Source organism: Eulemur rufifrons, chromosome 9 (genome assembly GCF_041146395.1).
Source record: "Eulemur rufifrons isolate Redbay chromosome 9, OSU_ERuf_1, whole genome shotgun sequence".
NCBI lineage: Eukaryota > Metazoa > Chordata > Mammalia > Primates > Lemuridae > Eulemur > Eulemur rufifrons.
Window position 1 is genome coordinate 22,715,521 of NC_090991.1, and position 18,067 is coordinate 22,733,587.

General features: G+C 47.0%; 1 protein-coding gene across 1 annotated transcript; it reads right to left on the bottom strand.

Moving 5' to 3' along the window:
* Window positions 1–4,646: 4,646 nt before the first annotated feature.
* HEATR9 (HEAT repeat containing 9) lies at window positions 4,647–17,653 on the bottom strand. Its single transcript, XM_069483125.1, is given in 16 exon segments — window positions 4,647–4,694; window positions 4,697–4,999; window positions 5,239–5,325; window positions 5,765–5,816; window positions 6,272–6,345; window positions 7,331–7,450; window positions 7,556–7,648; window positions 8,016–8,198; window positions 11,702–11,832; window positions 12,218–12,275; window positions 13,020–13,076; window positions 13,269–13,325; window positions 13,532–13,658; window positions 13,952–14,136; window positions 15,899–15,948; window positions 17,467–17,653. Coding segments are annotated over 16 exon segments (1,812 nt in total).
* Window positions 17,654–18,067: the final 414 nt, after the last annotated feature.

The window sequence follows — 18,067 nt, forward strand, 5'->3', positions numbered from 1 at the left end:
AATGGTTTTATTTGCACAAATTAATGAATCTTGGGCAAATCTGCATTTTAAAATCAGAGATGGGAGTCTGGTCATCCTCTTGCTAGGGAAGGGTTGGCATCCCACTAGACAGAAGCCATGGTGACACGTGTGGGGCCGGGCTGTGGACCACACACACAGAAGGGGGAGCTTGTTGGTGAATTGTGTTGCTGGTAAACCTCTTTCCACTATTCCTTTAACTAAAGAGTTTACCTTGACACTAGAGATTAGTACCCAAAAGGATATATAGTGGGTACAAATTTCCTAAGTCACAAAATCAAGGGCAAGAAAGTGTAACTTTTTCCCCTCTAGCAGGATTTAATTTCTCTCTTAAATACCCCATTTCTTCCTGATGGACAGGAAGGTGATCTTATTAATTCCAGGAAAATGTTGCCTGCTTGACCTTTCCACTTGGATATAAAATAGGTGCTTAAAACTTAAATGTGTACTGAATAGAACTTTTGAGCTTCCCTTCCAAATCATTTTCTTCCTGGTCTTCTTAACCTTAGTAAATGCCTTCACTTGATCTTCAAATGATCAGATCACTTGAAAAATTTAGAACTTATCCTTGATTTCTCCCATTCATTCTGTACCCACAGGTCCTTTTAAAATTCTACCTCCAAAATATATCTGAAATAATGTTTATATTCTTCAATACAATCCTGGTATAAGCTATAATCATCTCTTCTGGACAATTACAGTAGCCTATTCGTACAGGTCCCCCTATACAATCTTGCCCCTCTAAAATCTATTGTTCACACAGCAGCCAAATGATATTGTAAAGATGTAAATCAAACCATAAGTAACGCTTCTTTAAAAACTTTTAAAGACTACATTGCATATAGACTATAATCTAAATTCCTTACCCTTATTTACAAAGCCCTGTAGGATCTGACCTCTTTCTTCCTTTCCAACCTCATTTTATAACATTTATCCATATTTAGTTTGCTTCAACCACATTGGTCATGATTCATGATAGTGTCAAATATGCTTCTGTTTCAGTATCTGCACATGCTTTCTGTGCAGGATTCGCTTCCTCGGATATTCACACGTATGACTCCTTTTCTTTTCTTTTCTTTTCTTTTCTTTTTTTTTTTTTTTTTTTGAGACAGAGTCTCACTCTGTTGCCCAGGCTAGAGTGAGTGCCGTGGCATCAGCCTAGCTCACAGCAACCTCAAACTCCTGAGCTCAAGCAATCCTCCTGTCTCAGCCTTCCGAGTAGCTGGGACTACAGGCATGTGCCACCATGCCCAGCTAATTTTTTCTATATATATTTTTAGCTGTCCATATAATTTCTTTCTATTTTTAGTAGAGGTGGGGTCTCGCTCTTGCTCAGGCTGGTCTCGAACTCCTGAACTCAAACGATCCGCCCACCTCGGCCTCCCAGAGTGCTAGGATTACAGGCGTGAGCCACCGCGCCCGGCCTCACGTATGACTCCTTTTCACTACAGCACTGGGTCAAATTCTTCCGAGTCTTCCCTGGCCACCTTATCTAAAACACTGCCCCTACCCAGTTACTCTCACATCATCTTTTGTAATGTCCTCACAGTACTTAGCATGACTTGAAATGATCTTTTTTATGGTTTTTAATTTTTCCTCCCCCATTAGAATATAGGCTCCAGGAGAATAGGGAACCTTAACTATTCATGGTCCACGCCAGTGCCTAGGACAGTGTTGGGCACAGGGTAGGTAGGTACTCAGCAAATATTGACTAAATGAATGACTACTACAGATACAGATTTGAGAGTCACCAACATATAAATGGGAATTGAAGTGATGAGAGTGGATATAATTAAAATAAAACTGCCTAGAGCAGTGGTTCTCCATCCTAGCCGTGTGCTAAAATTAGCTAGAAAGTTTTTTGAAATACAAGATGTCTAGACTCCACTCCGAGTCTGTGAATGGGGTCTGGGCATATTTCAAAAGAGCCCCACGTGATTCCAGTTTTAGGGGACAGTATTTAGAGAGAGAAGAGCCTAGAACAGAACCCTGAGAAACTATGACATTTAAGAGATGAGCAGAAGATGACCCTGAAACACTGAGAATGGTCAGAGAGGTGTGGTCAGCGGAACCCGAGGAAAGAGTGGATTTTAGGACGGGAGAAGCTAATGGTGTTAAGTGCTCAAGACAGGGTGAGTCACGTAAAGGACAGAAAGCATTACATTTAGCAATGTGGAGTTATAAATTATTTTAGTACAGGGTTTCTCCACCTTCATTATTGATATTTTGGGTTGGAGATGTACCCAGACATACTCTGGAGACACCCAGAAATATGGAGGAGGAAGGGTTGGAGATCTGCGGACAGGATTTTGCAGAAGTTGAGAACCTGAGTTATGTAGTTAATAAGGCCACATTTGTACCCATAGGCTGTTGTTTTTTTTTTTTTTTTTTTTTTTTTTGAGACAGAGTCTCGCTTTGTTGCCCAGGCTAGAGTGAGTGCCGTGGCGTCAGCCTAGCTCACAGCAACCTCAAACTCCTGAGCTCAAGGGATCCTCCTGTCTCAGCCTCCCGAGTAGCTGGGACTACAGGCATGCACCACCATGCCCGGCTAATTTTTTTTTTTCTATACATATTTTTAGCTGTCCATATAATTTCTTTCTATTTTTAGTAGAGATGGGGTCTCGCTCTTGCTCAGGCTGGTCTCGAACTCCTGAGCTCAAACGATCTGCCCACCTCGGCCTCCCAGAGTGCTAGGATTACAGGCGTGAGCCACCGCGCCCGGCCACCCATAGGCTGTTGAGGCACAGAAATTTGGATTATGCTGCTCATGGATCCAAAGCTGCAGAATGGGCAAGACAGGAAGAACATCTTTCTTGTCTTTGGACCTTGGTGCCACAATATTAGAGGGGTCCCCAGGCAGTGCTGCTTATACTCCAGAATAGTGAAATCACTCTTTTGGTTTTTACTTACAGCTTTCTCTGAGGCAAAACATGAGTCTAGAAGTGGTGGGACAGGTTGGGAGATAAATCTGAGTGACACCTTATACAGGTTGAATATGCCTTATCCAAAATGCTTGGGCCAGAAGTGTTTTAAGTTTCAGGTTTTTTTCAGATTTTGGAATATTTACATTATACATACCAGTTGAATATCCCTAATCCAGAAATCCAAAATCCAAAATGTTCCAATGTGCATTTTCAAGCATCAGTTGTTATGTAACAAGTTTAGAATTTTGAACCATTTCAGATTTTGGATTTTCAGATTAAGGATGCTTAATCTGCACTGAATTCAGAATTGTTTGGACTACTCTAGAACTTGGGGCATGGGGGAGTGGAAGGGAGCATCTATTTAACTTTGACCTTTCTATGCTTATTGGGAAGAAGTTGACCTCTCATTAGATCACTTCAGTAGGTTTGGGGAAGTAGAGTGGGAGGAGACAGTCTTTTTTGACCTCTAGTGGTCATAGGCTCACATGACAACACTGAAGAGAGGAAATGAGAGAAAAGTTCATTCTTGAGTGTTTATAATGCTAGGCACTGTTAAGCTTCACATTAGTCCTCATAGGAGCTCTCTGAAGTAATAGACATTATTCTCTTCATTTTATAGGTGAGGAAACAGAATCAGAAATGTTAAGTAACTTGTCCAAAGTCAAAGATCAAATAAGTGATGAACTCTAGGATTAGATATCAGATTTGCCTGATTCCAAAGTCTAGGCTTTTCCTTCTTTCTTTCTTTTTATTTATAGAGACAGGGTCTTGCTCTGTCACCCAGGCTGGAGTGCAATGGCGTAGTCGAACTCCTGAGCTCAAGCCTCGAACTCCTGAGCTCAAGCCATCCCCCTGCCTCAGCTTCCCCAGTAGCTGGGACTACAGGCACATGCCACCCTGCCTGGCTATTTTTTAAATTTTTTGTATAGATGGGGTCTTGCTATGTTGCTCAGGCTGGTCTCAAACTCCTGGCCTCAAGTGATCCTCCTGCCTCAACCTCCCAAAGTGCTCATAGGTGTGAGCCACTGTGCCCAGCCTGGGCTTTTCCTTCTTGGTAGGGGTTGTAGTTGTTGGGTTTGGTGTGGCAGGTCCTATTGGCAAAGGGAGACTGAAGCTTCAGTAGAAATAAGGGAGAAATGAAGGCAGTTTTAGGGAGCAAATAGGGTCTCTCAAAGGAACGACCCCAAAGTAGGTAGAAAGCAGGTTACCTAGGGCAAAGAGGCAGCAGAGAGGACGGCTGCTTCTGATTGAAGCTTAATTATTCTATCTCCTGACCACTGACCCGGAAGTCGGCGGGGCACGGGGCAAGTTAGGAAGGGGAAATGGTCCAAGGTTTCTCACATTCTCTCCTGGTTTTCTGTCAGCAGCCCTTCCTAGGCAGAGACTCAACTCTAGCTTTGCCATCAAATTCTGGGCACAGATAAGGATTTGATTTAGGGGAGTAGGCTGGTTATCCAGAGAAGCTTTGGCTCTGTCCTTCCGTCTTTCCTCTGGTGAAAGGACATGTGGCTCAGTGGCAAGAACACCCAAGCAGGAGTGAGGAGACCTCTGATGAAGGGAACAGAAATGGCGGTCGTGATGCAGAGAGGTGTGGTAGGTAGAGTGACGTTTGTTTATTCACAGAAGGTAAGCACAGATTATTTTCCCAGGGGAGCCTGAGAAGTGTCCTCAGGGAGGGAGTGGGGGTAGGCCCGGAGAGCTGGCCTATCTGGCAGTTTTAGGAACGATCCGGAGCTATTCCCTGAGCTTTGGCTCTGCCAGGGCCCTGTGGGCCGTGGCCTGTGTTTTTGTGGCTTAGAGCAACAGGGCGGAAGAGCAGGCAGCTTTTCCTTTTGGTCCCCGTTGGTGATGGACTTGGCAATTAACAAGGGTTTCAGCTTTGCAAGTCGAAAGTCTTGGATATCTAACTCTTCTGGGTTCTCAGGCTCCTTCCGGAACCTTGCAGGCTCCGCCTTTACTTCAGTCTTAGGTTCCTCACATAGAAGGAAAACCTTGTTCTTCAGCTTGTTTTGGATCCAGGGATCAGTTGAGGCACAAAGGATTAATGTTTCTTGTAGCTGCGTGGAAACAAAGGCTGTAGGGCTGGCTCACTTCGGGCTTAGGCTGGGAGGAGAGGGGACACCCAAGGGAGTGGAAGCTCTAGCCACAGGCCTTTATGGCCCCAAGGAATGAGGTCAAGGGACCGTGTCTGAGGGCTCATTTCCCTCTGCTCCCGACAAAGAGCAAACGATGACACGGGTGGGGCAGGCTTGGAGAAGGGGTAGAGAGGAGGAGGAGGTTAGCAGGGATGCCTTACACACTTCTTCACAGCCTGGTTGTCTTCTGTATCTAGCATGTCCAGGAGCAAGTGGAACACGTGTGGGCTGCGGATCCCCAGGACGCCCTGGCAAAGGCGGAGTGAGAAGGACTAAGTGTCCAGCCCCAGGAAGATGCCCTCTACTCTTTCCCATTCTAGTCCCTTTGTGAGACCCTGCAGCCTCAAGGGAGGGGGAGGTCTGGTTTCCCAGCTGAGATATCCCTCTCTGTGCCATTTGGGACCACTGCGTGGGATTTCAGTGCCCGTTACTTGCCAGCAAGAATCAAGACAATTCCTGCAGTATCTAAGCAACACCCCGCACACCTATCTCCTGTCCCTTAGCCCACCCACCCCCAACCCTGAAGGAAAGGCTACCTTAACTCTTGGTAGGGCTGGAAATGTAAAATAAACAACCTCCCCCAACTTTACAGCCCTTTCTTCCCCTTAGTGACTCTGTTCAGTTGCCTGCTCCCTGCGCCATCAGCACCTCTCTGGCATCGGGTCAGAGAAGCAGAGGCCACCTTACCAAAGAGGTGACTGCTTCCTTGCGTGCAGAGACATCTGGGTTCAGCAGTTGCCTGGGTCGAAGGGAGGGAGCACGTTGAGGTTCAGTTAAGGGCAGGGGGAGTGGGAGCGAGGCTGGTTGCTTTTTGGGCCCAAGGTGAGTTGGGCATAATGCCGATAAGTAATGCTCGTTTCATTTCTTTCCCTCTCTTGTTTCTCAGGTCAGGAGAGGGGCTGGGAGTGGGGAGAGATACCACCGTTTGCCAGGAGGCACTAAATGGTGGTCAGAACTCATATCTGCCTTGAACTTCATCTTTTAAAAGTTCTTTTCATGTATGAACTAGAGCTTTACAGCAACCTTGAGTGGTAGGTATTATTAGCATGTTTTTATGATTAAAAAATCCAGAGGTCAAAGTGTGACTTGGTCAAGGGCACAGGCAAGAGAGAGCTGAGACCCTCGCACCGACCCCCTGCCCCCTTCCCACCACCTAGGATTTGGCCCCAGCAGCTCCCAGCCCAGGCCACTCACGCCTCCACTAACTTCATCATCATAGGCTTCATCTTGAGCTCTTCCACAGTCTCGGCCACGGCCTGCCTCATAGCCTGCAGAGGGGTCAAAGTGGGACAACGGAGCGCGGGGATGCAGGGGTGTACAGGGAAGGGCTTCACAGACCTTTGTAGACACTTGCTTTGCCCTGCATCGAGTCCCTGCTTTGCGTCTGGTTGAGGAAGCAGACAGGCGCACAGAGGGGGGTCTCCTAACAGCCTTGAGTGCTGGAAAGATTTCTTGGAGGAAATGAAGCCCCAGCTGAAACTTGGAGGGTGAGTGGGAGTTAATCAGGCAGGGGGTTGGCGGCAGGCAGATTTTAGGGGCAGAGGGGAGATGTGTGCAAAAGCCTGGAGGCAAGAGAACGTGCGGAGGGATGAGGAGCTGAAAATAGTTGAGCTTCATGCGGTGCCCAAACGGACTCTTCAGAGTGCCTCTGCGTGACTACACTGTGACACAGCTACGTCAGAACATGGTGTGCTTGGGGGGGAGCGATGAGAGAGGAAGCTAGGGAGGGAGGCAGTATAACATCCCGAGGGCACTGGGAGCCAGTGAAACGTTTCATGCAGAGTAAGACAATCTCATCTGCATTTTAGAAAAATGTCTTTAGAAATGCTGTGGTCAGTTTTATAATGAGCCATAATAAAGATAAAAGCAAGGGAACATAGAGGAAGGCAGGATTGATTCTGATTGGTGATTTGGGAAAGCTTCCCGTAGGAGGTGTCATTCAGACGGTTCTTGAAGGAACAATATAGTATTTTAATAGGAAAGAGAGACGGGTTACTTATCAGTGGGAGCGAATAGTATGAGGCGGTTTCTTATGTTAAGAAGAGGAAGGGACGACTTGGCATTTTAAGCTGAGACAACTGCCTGAGCAAAGGCGACGTGGCTCGAAACGTGGACTGTGTTAGTTGCACAGGGGGTATGTTAGGGCGAACGTGATACTTTGGGGTGGTGAGGACCAAGCCAGGAGAGGGCTCCAGAGAAGGGAAAGGAGGCAGGTTTGGACCGTCTGGGCTTGGGAGCTTTGGTCTCACTTACGACGAAGGGTTCATTGTGTATCTTCCTCCTGAGCAGGTCAAATGTGAGCTCCTCTAGTCCCTGTGCCTGGATCTGTTCCAGCCCAATGGTCTTGAGCATCTGGGTGGCTTCAAAGCGGTCCTGAGGTCAGGGGTCGGGGAGGTGTGAGAGATGAACTCCCTTCTTCATTCCCCAACCCTGTCGTAGCGCCGGGAAAGGAAGGGTCCGAGGCAGCCCAGAGCTTACGTCGAGGACACTGGAGGAACACAGCTGGTCTAGGATGGCCCTGATGACTGTGGCTGAGTTCACACGCATCATCTTGACCAGCATCCTAAGTGCCTGGGGGGGGGGGGGCAGAGTGTACAGGGCCTAGAAGCATCTGGATAGCTAGGTGGACTCGAGGGCTGAGCCTAGAACTGGTGAGGAACGTGTGGGGTTTTCTTTCTCCTGCCTCTTGAGTGAGAACACAAGTTTACATGTGTACATATGTGCACATATGTAAATGAACACCCATACCTATCAAATACACACAAACACATGTACACTTGTATGTCCACGTGACCCCATACTCCGACATATTTATAAACACACAGAGGACCCTGCAGTGCTCTACCACCGGGATGCTAGGATCCAGACCCCACTCAGTTCAGACTGGCCTCTGTTTCCTCAGTCCCCTCCAGGGAGCCCAGCCTCCTGTCCCTCACACCTTCATCCGCTGGGTCTTCAGCCCTTTGCGCAGGAACTGCAGCAAGAACTCTTGGGCCATGATGCTGCAGGGCTTCAGGAAACCCAAGCACAGGGCTGCCTCCAGGGCCATTTCATTCGAGGACTTCTTTATCAACATCTGCAGCACAGGTACCAGCTTCTCTTCATCCCCAACTTGAGTCCTCTACAAGGGAGACAGGAAGGGAAGTGGGTTGGGATGGGGCTATGTTGTCAACCAGGCTTTGTGCTTTTTTAATTTTAATTTTAATTTTTTAGAGACAGGGTCTTCTTCTGTCACCCAGGCTGCGGTGTAATAGCACGATCTAAGCTTGCTGCAGCCTTGAATTCCTGGGCTCAAGCCAGCCTCCTGCCTCAGCCTCCCCAGTACCTGGGACTACAGGCACACACCACTGTGCTGGGCTAATCTTTAAATTTTTTGTATAGATGGGGTCTCACTATGTTGCCCAGGCTGGTCTGGAACTCCTGGCCTCAATCGATCCTCCCACCTCAGCCTCCCAAAGTGCTGGGATTGCAGGCATGAGCCACTGCTCCTGGCCAGGCTTTGTGCTTTACAAGAAGACAATACTTCCAGACCATTCTCCTTCCTTCCTCAAATGAATCTCATGTCATCAGATTATTTCACCCACCCTGTCACCTACTCACTCCTGGGTCATATCTCCTCAGTTCTCTATGAGTTTATCCCAGGGATGGATAAGTGCTACTCTCTTTAACACTTCTTAATATCTTAATTCTTGGCATTAAAAAAATAAGACATGAAAGTGATCCAACTCCTCTCCTCCAATAACCATGTCCTCCACTCTGCCTCAGCCACTAATCCCTCAGAGATGTCATTACCCACAACTGCAACTTGTCCGTAATCTCCATTTCATGGCTCCCACTCTCTGACTGTCACCTGTTTTTCCAGCTCACCTCCAATGCCAACAATTGTTGCTCCACAAAGGACTAACAATCTGTTGAGCCTGTCATTGCTCCTCACCTCCTTCCCTCTTTACCCAGCATGAATTCCATGGTTCTGCTATAGCCACACCCCTGCCTCGCTCTAAAGTCCTTTACCCCTCTTGCTTCATTGTGCTCCCTTGACAGAACTGCAACCCTGGTCAAATCCAACTCTCCACTTACTCTGTGCCTGCGTTTCCTGGAGAAAGATACACAGTCATGATGACCGATCTTGCTGTAAATGCATAAACACAAACCTCATGCAAGTCCTTGATGCTGCCTGGCAATCATACCGTTTTCCCCCGGGGCAATTCTCTTTCTCACTCTTCCTAATTCACACCTTTTCCTCTGGAACCTCTAACACTTATTCCTCTTTCTTGCTCTCAGTTGATCACCTTGTTTTCTACTTCACTGAGAAAGTAAAAGCAACGAGAGAAGATGTTCCATAGACACCTACCACGGCTCCATCCAACTTGCAACACCTGCTGCCACCAAAATAGTTCCATTAAGTTAATCAATGATTCACAAATTGTTAAATCCACGTATCAATTCTCAAGCCTTACGTTACTTGAGACGATTGATTTCTCTCCTTTCCTGGAGACATTTTCTTAACTTGATTTTCAGAACACCACACTCTTGGTTGTCTTCTTACCTCATTGGCCACTTCTCAATACTGATTTATTCTTCCTCTTCTCCCTGACCTCCTAACATTGGGGTGTCCCAAAGCTCAGTGTTCTCATCGAGTTTAGTGACATTAAGTGCTATCTGCATACTAACAACTCCCAAATTTCTTTCTCTAGTTCAGACTTCTCTCATAAACTCCAAATTGTATATCTGGCCATTTACTTGCTATCTCCCTTGGAGTTCCAGTGGTTCTCAGACATAACTTGTCCAAAACTGGACTTCTTTTTTTGTTATTTTTGTGTTTTTTTGTATTTGTTTTTATTTTTGTATTTTATTTTTATATAAAACTGGACTTCTGCTGTTACCCCCAAACCTGTTCCACCTGCAGCTTTCTTGACCTTAGTTGATGACAATGTCATCTTTTCAGTTGCTAGGCCAAAAACCTTGGCTTCATCCTTATTTCCACATTGTATTTTACAACTCACATTCAACCTATCTGAGTTTTCCTTTTAAAATATATCCAGAATTTAATCACTTCTTACCAACTGCATTGTGACTACTGTGGTCTGAGCCACCATGACCTCTCACCAGGATGGTTTCAGTGGCCCCTAATTTGTCCCCCTGCTTGCACTTTTGGGCCTCCCACTCCCAATCTTTTTGCAACACAGCAGTCAGAACGAACCCTTTGAAATATAAGGGTTAGATCGTGTTATAGCTCTGCTCAAAAGCCATGAATGGCTTCCTATTTCACTCAGACTAAAAGCCCACATACTTAAAATAGCCCTGAAGGCCACATATGATCTAGTCTCCTGTTAACTTCTTCAACCTGACCTTCCCTTCCTGTTGCTCTCTCTGTGTCTACTCCACTTCAGCCACGCTGGCCTTCTTGCTGTTCCTCGACCACCAAGCATGTTCCTGCCTTTGTGCTGGTCCTTCTGCCTGGAATGTCTTTGCTCAGCTATCCATAAGGCTAACCCCCTCATCTTCTTTATGCCTTTGCTCAAATGCCCCTTCTAAACGAGGCCTTCCATGTCTGCTGTATTAAAAATGGCAACCCATCCCCATCCCACTCCTGATCATTCTCACCCTGCCACATAATTTCTCTCACTGTATTTGTCACCGCTAACATATTATATAATTTTCTAATTAAATTTATTGGTTACTGTGTGTTTCCCCCGACTAAAATATAAGCTCTACAAGGGTAAGAATCTTTGTCTGTTTGGTTCGCTGATGTATGCCAAGGGCCTAGGTCAGTGCCTGGCACATGGTAGCTGGTGAATGTGTATTTGCTGAATAAATGGATGAACGATGACGGATTCTCTTTTACATGGAGCAGTGATGGGATCAGAGTAAGAGAACGTTAAAAGGGAAAAAACCGTGAGTAGTGTCAGAAGACTCTCTTGGGCCCTCTCCCCTCTAGACAGAAGTTTCACTCTAATAGGTTATTTTAGGGATAATAGTGATACTTATCATTTAAAGAGCACAGGCATTGTACTAGGTGCTTTATATACATCATCTCATTTAATCTTCTCAGCAGTACTGTAAGACAATTACAGATGCTCCTTTTTTTTTTTTTTTTTTTTTATTTCATCTTGTTATGGGGGATACAGAATTGCAGGTTACATACGTTGCTCCTCTACTGCCTTTTCCCCCAAGTCAGAGTACAGATGCTCCTTGACTTATGATGGCACTATGTCCTCATAGCCCCACTGTAAGTTGAAAATATTTTCAACTTATGATGGATAGGTTTATTGGGATGTAACCTCATGGTAAGCTGAGGAGTGTATTGACTGTGTATTGTTTTTGTACCATTGTAAAGTTGAAAAATCATAAGTCGAACCATCGTAAGTCAGGGACCATCTATACTGTCAACATTTTAAAGATGAACAAACTGGGGCTCTGAAAGTTGACTTTTCAGGGGTTGTCTGGCCAGTAAGTGGTCAAGCCATATGCTCCTATTCAACTCCAGAAGGAACTTCACAAGGACAGTGTCATCCTCTGTCAACACTGAGAGCTAGGTTACCTGCTTCCTGACCCAACCTCCAGCCAAACCTATCAATTACCTTGTCCTGCTTTGCCCCAATTACAGACTATGCTCCTAATCACCTTATCTTTAGGGACAGCAGCCCAGGAGTTCAGAGCCATTCGTAGCCCCGCCAAAGTCTCCAACTTCTGACCCTCATTTTGTCCCTTCAACTTTTTGATGAAAGACTGGATCACATGCTTATCCAGGCAACCTGGACAGGGAGAGTCCTCAAGTCAGAGAAGAGCCTCAGATATTACTTCTCTCTGCAAGGACCCATTGAACTCTACTGTCCTGCAAGACTTAAAGTTCCAGGTATTAGGTGCCAATTTGTTGCGTATCCTCCCAGACACCAGAGCAGCTGGCTGAGCACGAACACAATTCCAGGAGCTCTCCTCCTCCTTCCCTCCAGTCTCTTCTCCCTTTTCACCCCATCTTCCTCTCTGTGTTCAACGTGCCTAGGATAGTTCCCAGACCTTGCCAAATGCTAGGTTGGGTGTGTGCTCCCCTCCCTTTTGTCCTTACCCAAAGGAGAAAGTGGCTGCACTTTCATTTTCTCACCTCCCCCATCTTCCCACCCAGGGAGAAGACGTACTCACCTAGGATGGCCAGGGTTCGATAGGCCTCATACTTCACTTTCTCTGGACCAGTTTGGGCCTAATTTAAGATGCGGGTGGTAGAAACATACAGGAAAGTGATGGAATGTCAGAGATTTAGGGATTGTCTCAGCTTAACTTTTCATTTGACAAAAGAGGAAACTGAGACCTAGAAAGTGTATGCTCAAATACAGAATACAGGCAGGATGGTGCAGTGGAAGGAAAAAAAAAACTTGGGAGTTAGACATTTGTTCAAGCCTATCTGGTATCTAGTAGTCACTTCTTACCTCACTGGCCACTTCTCAATATTGATTTGTTCCTCCTCTTCTTGGATCAACTTGGTGTTGATCGAGTCCCTTGGCATCTCAGAGCTTCCATTTTCTCATTAGAAAAATACAGATACTAATACCTATTCCTAGTGTTGTTGTAAGATGTAAATGAGGTTATGGATAAGAAGGTGTGCTCCCAATGGAAAACTGATATATAAGCATGGGGTGTTTTCAGTTAAGTTGGAGATGTACTTAGTCCCAGCTCTCAGGCTTTCCTGGCTTTTCAGTCCAATGTCTTTTCTCTTAGACCAGGGGGATCTTCAGATTTCCCCTTCCCCATCTTTTAGATCCAGCTGCTATTCCAAGAGGTCAAGGGCATGAGATGGGGGCATTCCACACACCGGTGGCTCTCTCCTTACTGGATCTGACCCATCATCCTGGCATCTTGGGGAGCCTTATCTGTGCCCAGATGCCCACACTCTACACGTCTCAGACCCTGTTTCCTTTCCTCAACTATACATGGCCCCCAGACTCACCACCTGCCATAGTGCCTCCATGACAAACTTGTCGCTGATGCCCAAGTACCCCAGAGCCTGCAGGAAGAGGGGTAGCAGAGGGAGGAGACCTTGGACACCACCCCTAGGAGTTACCATCCTCTAGACACAGCTGGAGTTTGTACCTGGAATACCACCCCCACCCCACCATCCACCTCAAGCAGCTTTTTATGTTCTAGCTCTGCCAACTCCTAGGTGTCACCACCGTCCTCTTCCCTGGCCACTTCTCACCTGTGCTGCATAGAACTGATCATCCTCTCTGGGAGAGTTCAGGCTTTTTGTGAGTTCCTGTCCATCCAAGGCAGCCAGTAGAAATGAAGAAATAGAAAAATATGGTTATAGAACTTCAAACTAGGAGCTCATCCAATCCAATCCCCTTTCCTTCCTCCCCTCCATTTTGCAGGCAGGGACTGAGGGCTGAAGGATGGTGTGAGCCCAAGGCAAGGGCACCCACAGGGAGTCTTTCCATTCCCTCTTCCCACCAGGGTCCTGACCTTTAATCTTTGCCACTTCAAGTGGTCCTCGGTAGGCTCTAAGGGCTTGGATCCCACCTGAGGTTTTGTAGTCAACTTGCTCATGGAGAGATGGAATTTTTTGATGTAGGTGCCCTCTTTGAGGTTCCTGTGTGAGAAATTGCACAGGTGGTCTTTGTCCCCTTGCATCTTCCCTTCTCAGGTTGCAAGCCCACCTCTGCCACAGGGCCACAGCCCAGCTCAGAGATGGGACCAGAGGAAGACAGACGAGGGCTCAGTGATATCCACCTGAGCCCATCCAAGCCACCCTTCTACCCCAGGGTCCTCTCGGGGACCTATAGGCTGACTTGCCCCATTCCCTGGCCCACCCCTTCCTTGTCCTTCCTCTCTTTCCTAGAAGATGTGGAGGGTGAGGAGAATAGGGAGGTGGGCAAAACACACCTAGGGTGATCTCTTATTTTCCGCAACAGCATCTTCTGGGCCTCCCGTTCCCCTCTCTGGCCATACAGGATGTGCCAGTGTGTGTAGATTTCAGGCTGCTTCGAGTAGCTGTAAGGGACCAAGTTTGGCTCGCCTGGGTGCTGCATCCAGGACTCTGGACTTGGGGGAAATTCTTCCTTTGGCACCTGGAGAGTATGAGTGGCAGAGCAGTCAGAAGGGTCTCCTAAGCCCTTACTTGTGGGGGTAGAGTGAGGAAGGGGTGAAGGGAGGGGAGGCAGAGTGAGACAGATGCACTTCAGCCTCTCGTCTGGGCTAGAGTCACAGCTGCCACCTAACCCACTGCATGACTTGCACAAGTTACTTCATCCCACCAAGGTCTCAGTCTTCTTGTGTGCAAAATGGAGCTAATAATTTTTTATCTGTTCCCCACCCAAGGTTGTTGTGAAGATCAAAAGAGATCCAGATTGTGAAGCCATTGGTGATCTCCAAATCAATCTGAGTACATAGTGTGGTTAGTTGAAGAGCTCAAAGTTCTTTGAAAAGGTCATTTGGGCAGGGAGATGAAAAAGCAATGGGTGGGAGAGATGTGGAATAAAGGTTGGGGAAAGACAGGCTACTGCTCATTCAGATATTTGGGTACCTATTATGTGCCAAGCACTGTGCTAGGTGCTAGGGTTGCAGTTATCATCCCTGCCCTCATGGAATTTAACAGCTTAGTTGGGAAAGCAGTCCTTCTTTCTCTCTGTCTCTGTCTCTCTTTCCTTTCTGAGATGGGGTCTTGCTCTGTCACCCAGGCTGGAGTGCAATGGTGCAATCATAGCTCACTGCAGCCTGAACACCTGGACTCAAGCAATCCTCTTGCTTCACCCTCCCGAGTCGCTGGGATTACAGGCGGAAGCCACCGCACCTAGCTCCAACTTCCTTTAAATAATCCACCTCTCAAACAACTTTGAAACTGCAGTTCTGACTGCAGTGGGGTATTTTGGGTGGGTTAGGGGCTTTCTCTGAGGATTTAGCTAGGGGATTCATCCCTGTCTCTTCTCAAGTCTTCTATCCTTACAACAGATCTCTCTGGGCAATAGGGAAAAGGGACCTCAGCCAGTGGTTCCCAACTTGGTGACTGAAATCATAATAAGGGTTCTCAAGTGATTGACAAGATTTCAGAAAATGGAGCGTGGACTCATGGTAAGTAGGGTTGCCAGATTTAGCAAAAACAAAAACAAACAAACAAACAAAAACAGAACATCAAGTTAAATTTGGATTTCAGGTAGTGAATGAAATATTTGGGACTTTTTTTTTTGAGACACAGTCTCACTCTGTCACCCCGGGTAGAATGCAGTGGCATCATCATGGCTCACTGTAACCGCAAAATCCTGGGCTCAAGTGATCCTCCTGCTTCAGCCTTCCAAGTAGTGGGACTACAGGCGCACGCCACAATGCCCAGCTAATTTTTCTATATTTAGTAGAGATGGGGTGTTGCTCTTGTTCAGGCTGGTCTTGAACTCCTGAGCTCAAGCAATCCTCCAGCCTTGGCCTCCCGAAGTGCTAGGATCAGGTGTCAGCCACCTCGCCTGGCCTGGGATATGTTTGTACTAAAAAAAAAAAATTGTTGTTTATCTGAAATTCAAATTTAATTGGGCATCCCATATTTTATCTGGCAACCGTAACGGTGAGGCCCCTGTGTTACTTCTGTTAGCAGTCACTCCTTGCATAAGCCAGGCTTTATAGACTTTTTCTCATAGCATCTCTACAAAGGGAAGTTGGGCCATGACAAAGGAATCTCCCGAGGCCCAGAGAGGGAAAATGACTTGTCCAAGGTCACACAGAATTACTGGCAGCTCTGGGGTGAATGTCAGTGTTCTGTGAGCTGGCCTGAATGGGAAGGGACAATTTGTTCCCCTCGTACTTTGACACAGCTCTCAGGGTAGCAAAAGTTAGGGGTCTTACCTGGTAGCGGGACAAAGGCAGGTAAACAGGAGATGTAGCTTTTTTGAGTTCTGGCAAGAGGGGAAGAGTGTACGTGGTACAAATGAGACAGCAGTTGCAATGGTGGGTTAAACAATCTTTCATTCAGCATTTAGTCAATGTTAGTGCCAGGTATTTCACGAGGCACCAGAGAGCTAAGGAAGGCATAATTCCTGTCTTTGAGGGGCTCATCGTATTCTTGTTTCCTGCTACTCAAAATATGTTCCACGGAGCAGCAGCATCGCCATAGCCTGGGAACTTCTTCAAATGCAGAACCTCAGATTCCACCTCTGACCTACTGAATCACAGTCTTAATTTTAGCAAATCCCTAAGCGACTCCTTGGTACTTTGAAGTTTGAGAATCTCTCGTCTAGCAGGGTGTTCTCAGCCTTGGGAATATATTAGAGTTATTAGAGGGAACTTTTAATATGCATAGGCCCTACATCAGATGAATTCAGTCAGATTCTGCGGGGATGGGTCCTAGGCATTTTGGAAACCTCCCCTGAAGATTCTAATGTGCCGCTCAGGGTGAAAACCAATGGTCTCATTTGGGTTCTGTAGCCTGAATGTACATTAGAACCACCTGGAGACCTTGGTTTTTTTCTTTTTCTTTATATATATATATATATATTTTTTTTTTTTTTGAGACAGAGTCTTACTCTGTTGCCCAGGCTAGAGTGCTGTGGCATCAGCCTAGCTCACAGCAACCTCAAACTCCTGGGCTCAAGCAATCCTCCTGCCTCAGCCTCCCTGGTAGCTGGGATTACAGGCATGTGCCCGGCTAATTTTTTCTATATATATTTTTAGCTGTCCATATAATTTCTTTCTATTTTTAGTAGAGACGGGGTCTCGCTCTTGCTCAGGCTGGTCTCGAACTCCTGAGCTCAAATAGTCCACCTGCCTCGGCCTCCCAGAGTGCTAGGATTACAGGCGTGAGCCACTGCGCCCAGCCTGGAGGCCTTGTTAAAACAGATTTCTGAGACTGATCCCCATAGCATCTGATTCACTAGATCAGAGGGGGGCGGTCTGAGAATTTGCACTTCCAACAAGATGCTGCTGGTCCTGGGGCCACATTTTGAGAAGCCCTGGTCTAGCGGGTGAGACAGAATGATTCTTACTGATTAACGGAGGGTAACGAGTGTGCAGCTAGAGGAGGCACAGGTGGTACAGAGCAGGGGTGCCTAACCTGGCTGGGAGGATCAGGGAACGCTTCCAGAGGAGACTGTGCACTGTTGAGTCTTCAGTGCAAGCAGGAGGCAGCCAGACAGGCATGGAAATCCTTATGCAAAGACTTGGAGGTGTGAGAGTTGGGGTGGAGAGCAGGGTGCAGGTGTGGGAGCAGAAGCTAGGGAGACACACAGGTGTCCCATCTTAGGGGCCCTGTAGGCCCTACTGAGGAGCTGGAGCCACCACAGTGCCCAGGAGCCTGCCCTATCCTTTCCCATGGATTTGCTGAACTCACCGAGACCCTTGCTTGGGAGTGGGAACCTGGTAGCCTTTCTTTTTCAGGCCCCCGCCCCTGGCTCCATTCCTGTCCATTACAGCCTCACCTTTGGTCCTGTTTGGATATTCCAGCCATGGGTATGAGAACATCGACCTGGAGATGTCAAGGACATAGGCTGATTTTTCACAGCCCCTCTTCTTCTTCTCCTCATGGGAGGGGCCTTGGGCAGCAAGATATACAGAGCTGTCAGGGGATTGGGGGCCCAGCTGGAGGATAACCGTCTTCTGTGCCATGGGAGGGACTTGTGGGGTGTCGAGACTTCTGGAGGTAGAAGCTTCCAAGTGCTGAGCAACCAGAGTGCTTTGGTAAATAGAACACACGAGTTCCATTCTTGAGCCCCAGCCTGTCTACTGGTCTGTGGACTTGAGCTAGTCACATTACCTCTCTGAGCTTCAGTTTCCTCATCTGAAAAGTGAGAAAGTCATGCCTGTCTGGCTAGGTAGAGGGGCTATGGTGAGGCATAAATTGGAAAAATAAATCCAAGCATTGGTGAACAGTCAAGCTCAGGTAGGTCTATGTTAGGATCAGGGTTTGCTCTTGGGATTGGTCATCAGGAAAATGATGGGAAAGTCCCTTTAGACACACACCTGGCAAAAGACTGAATTCTTATCTGTGGTGAAAGAAGCTGCCTTCCATACCTCCTACTT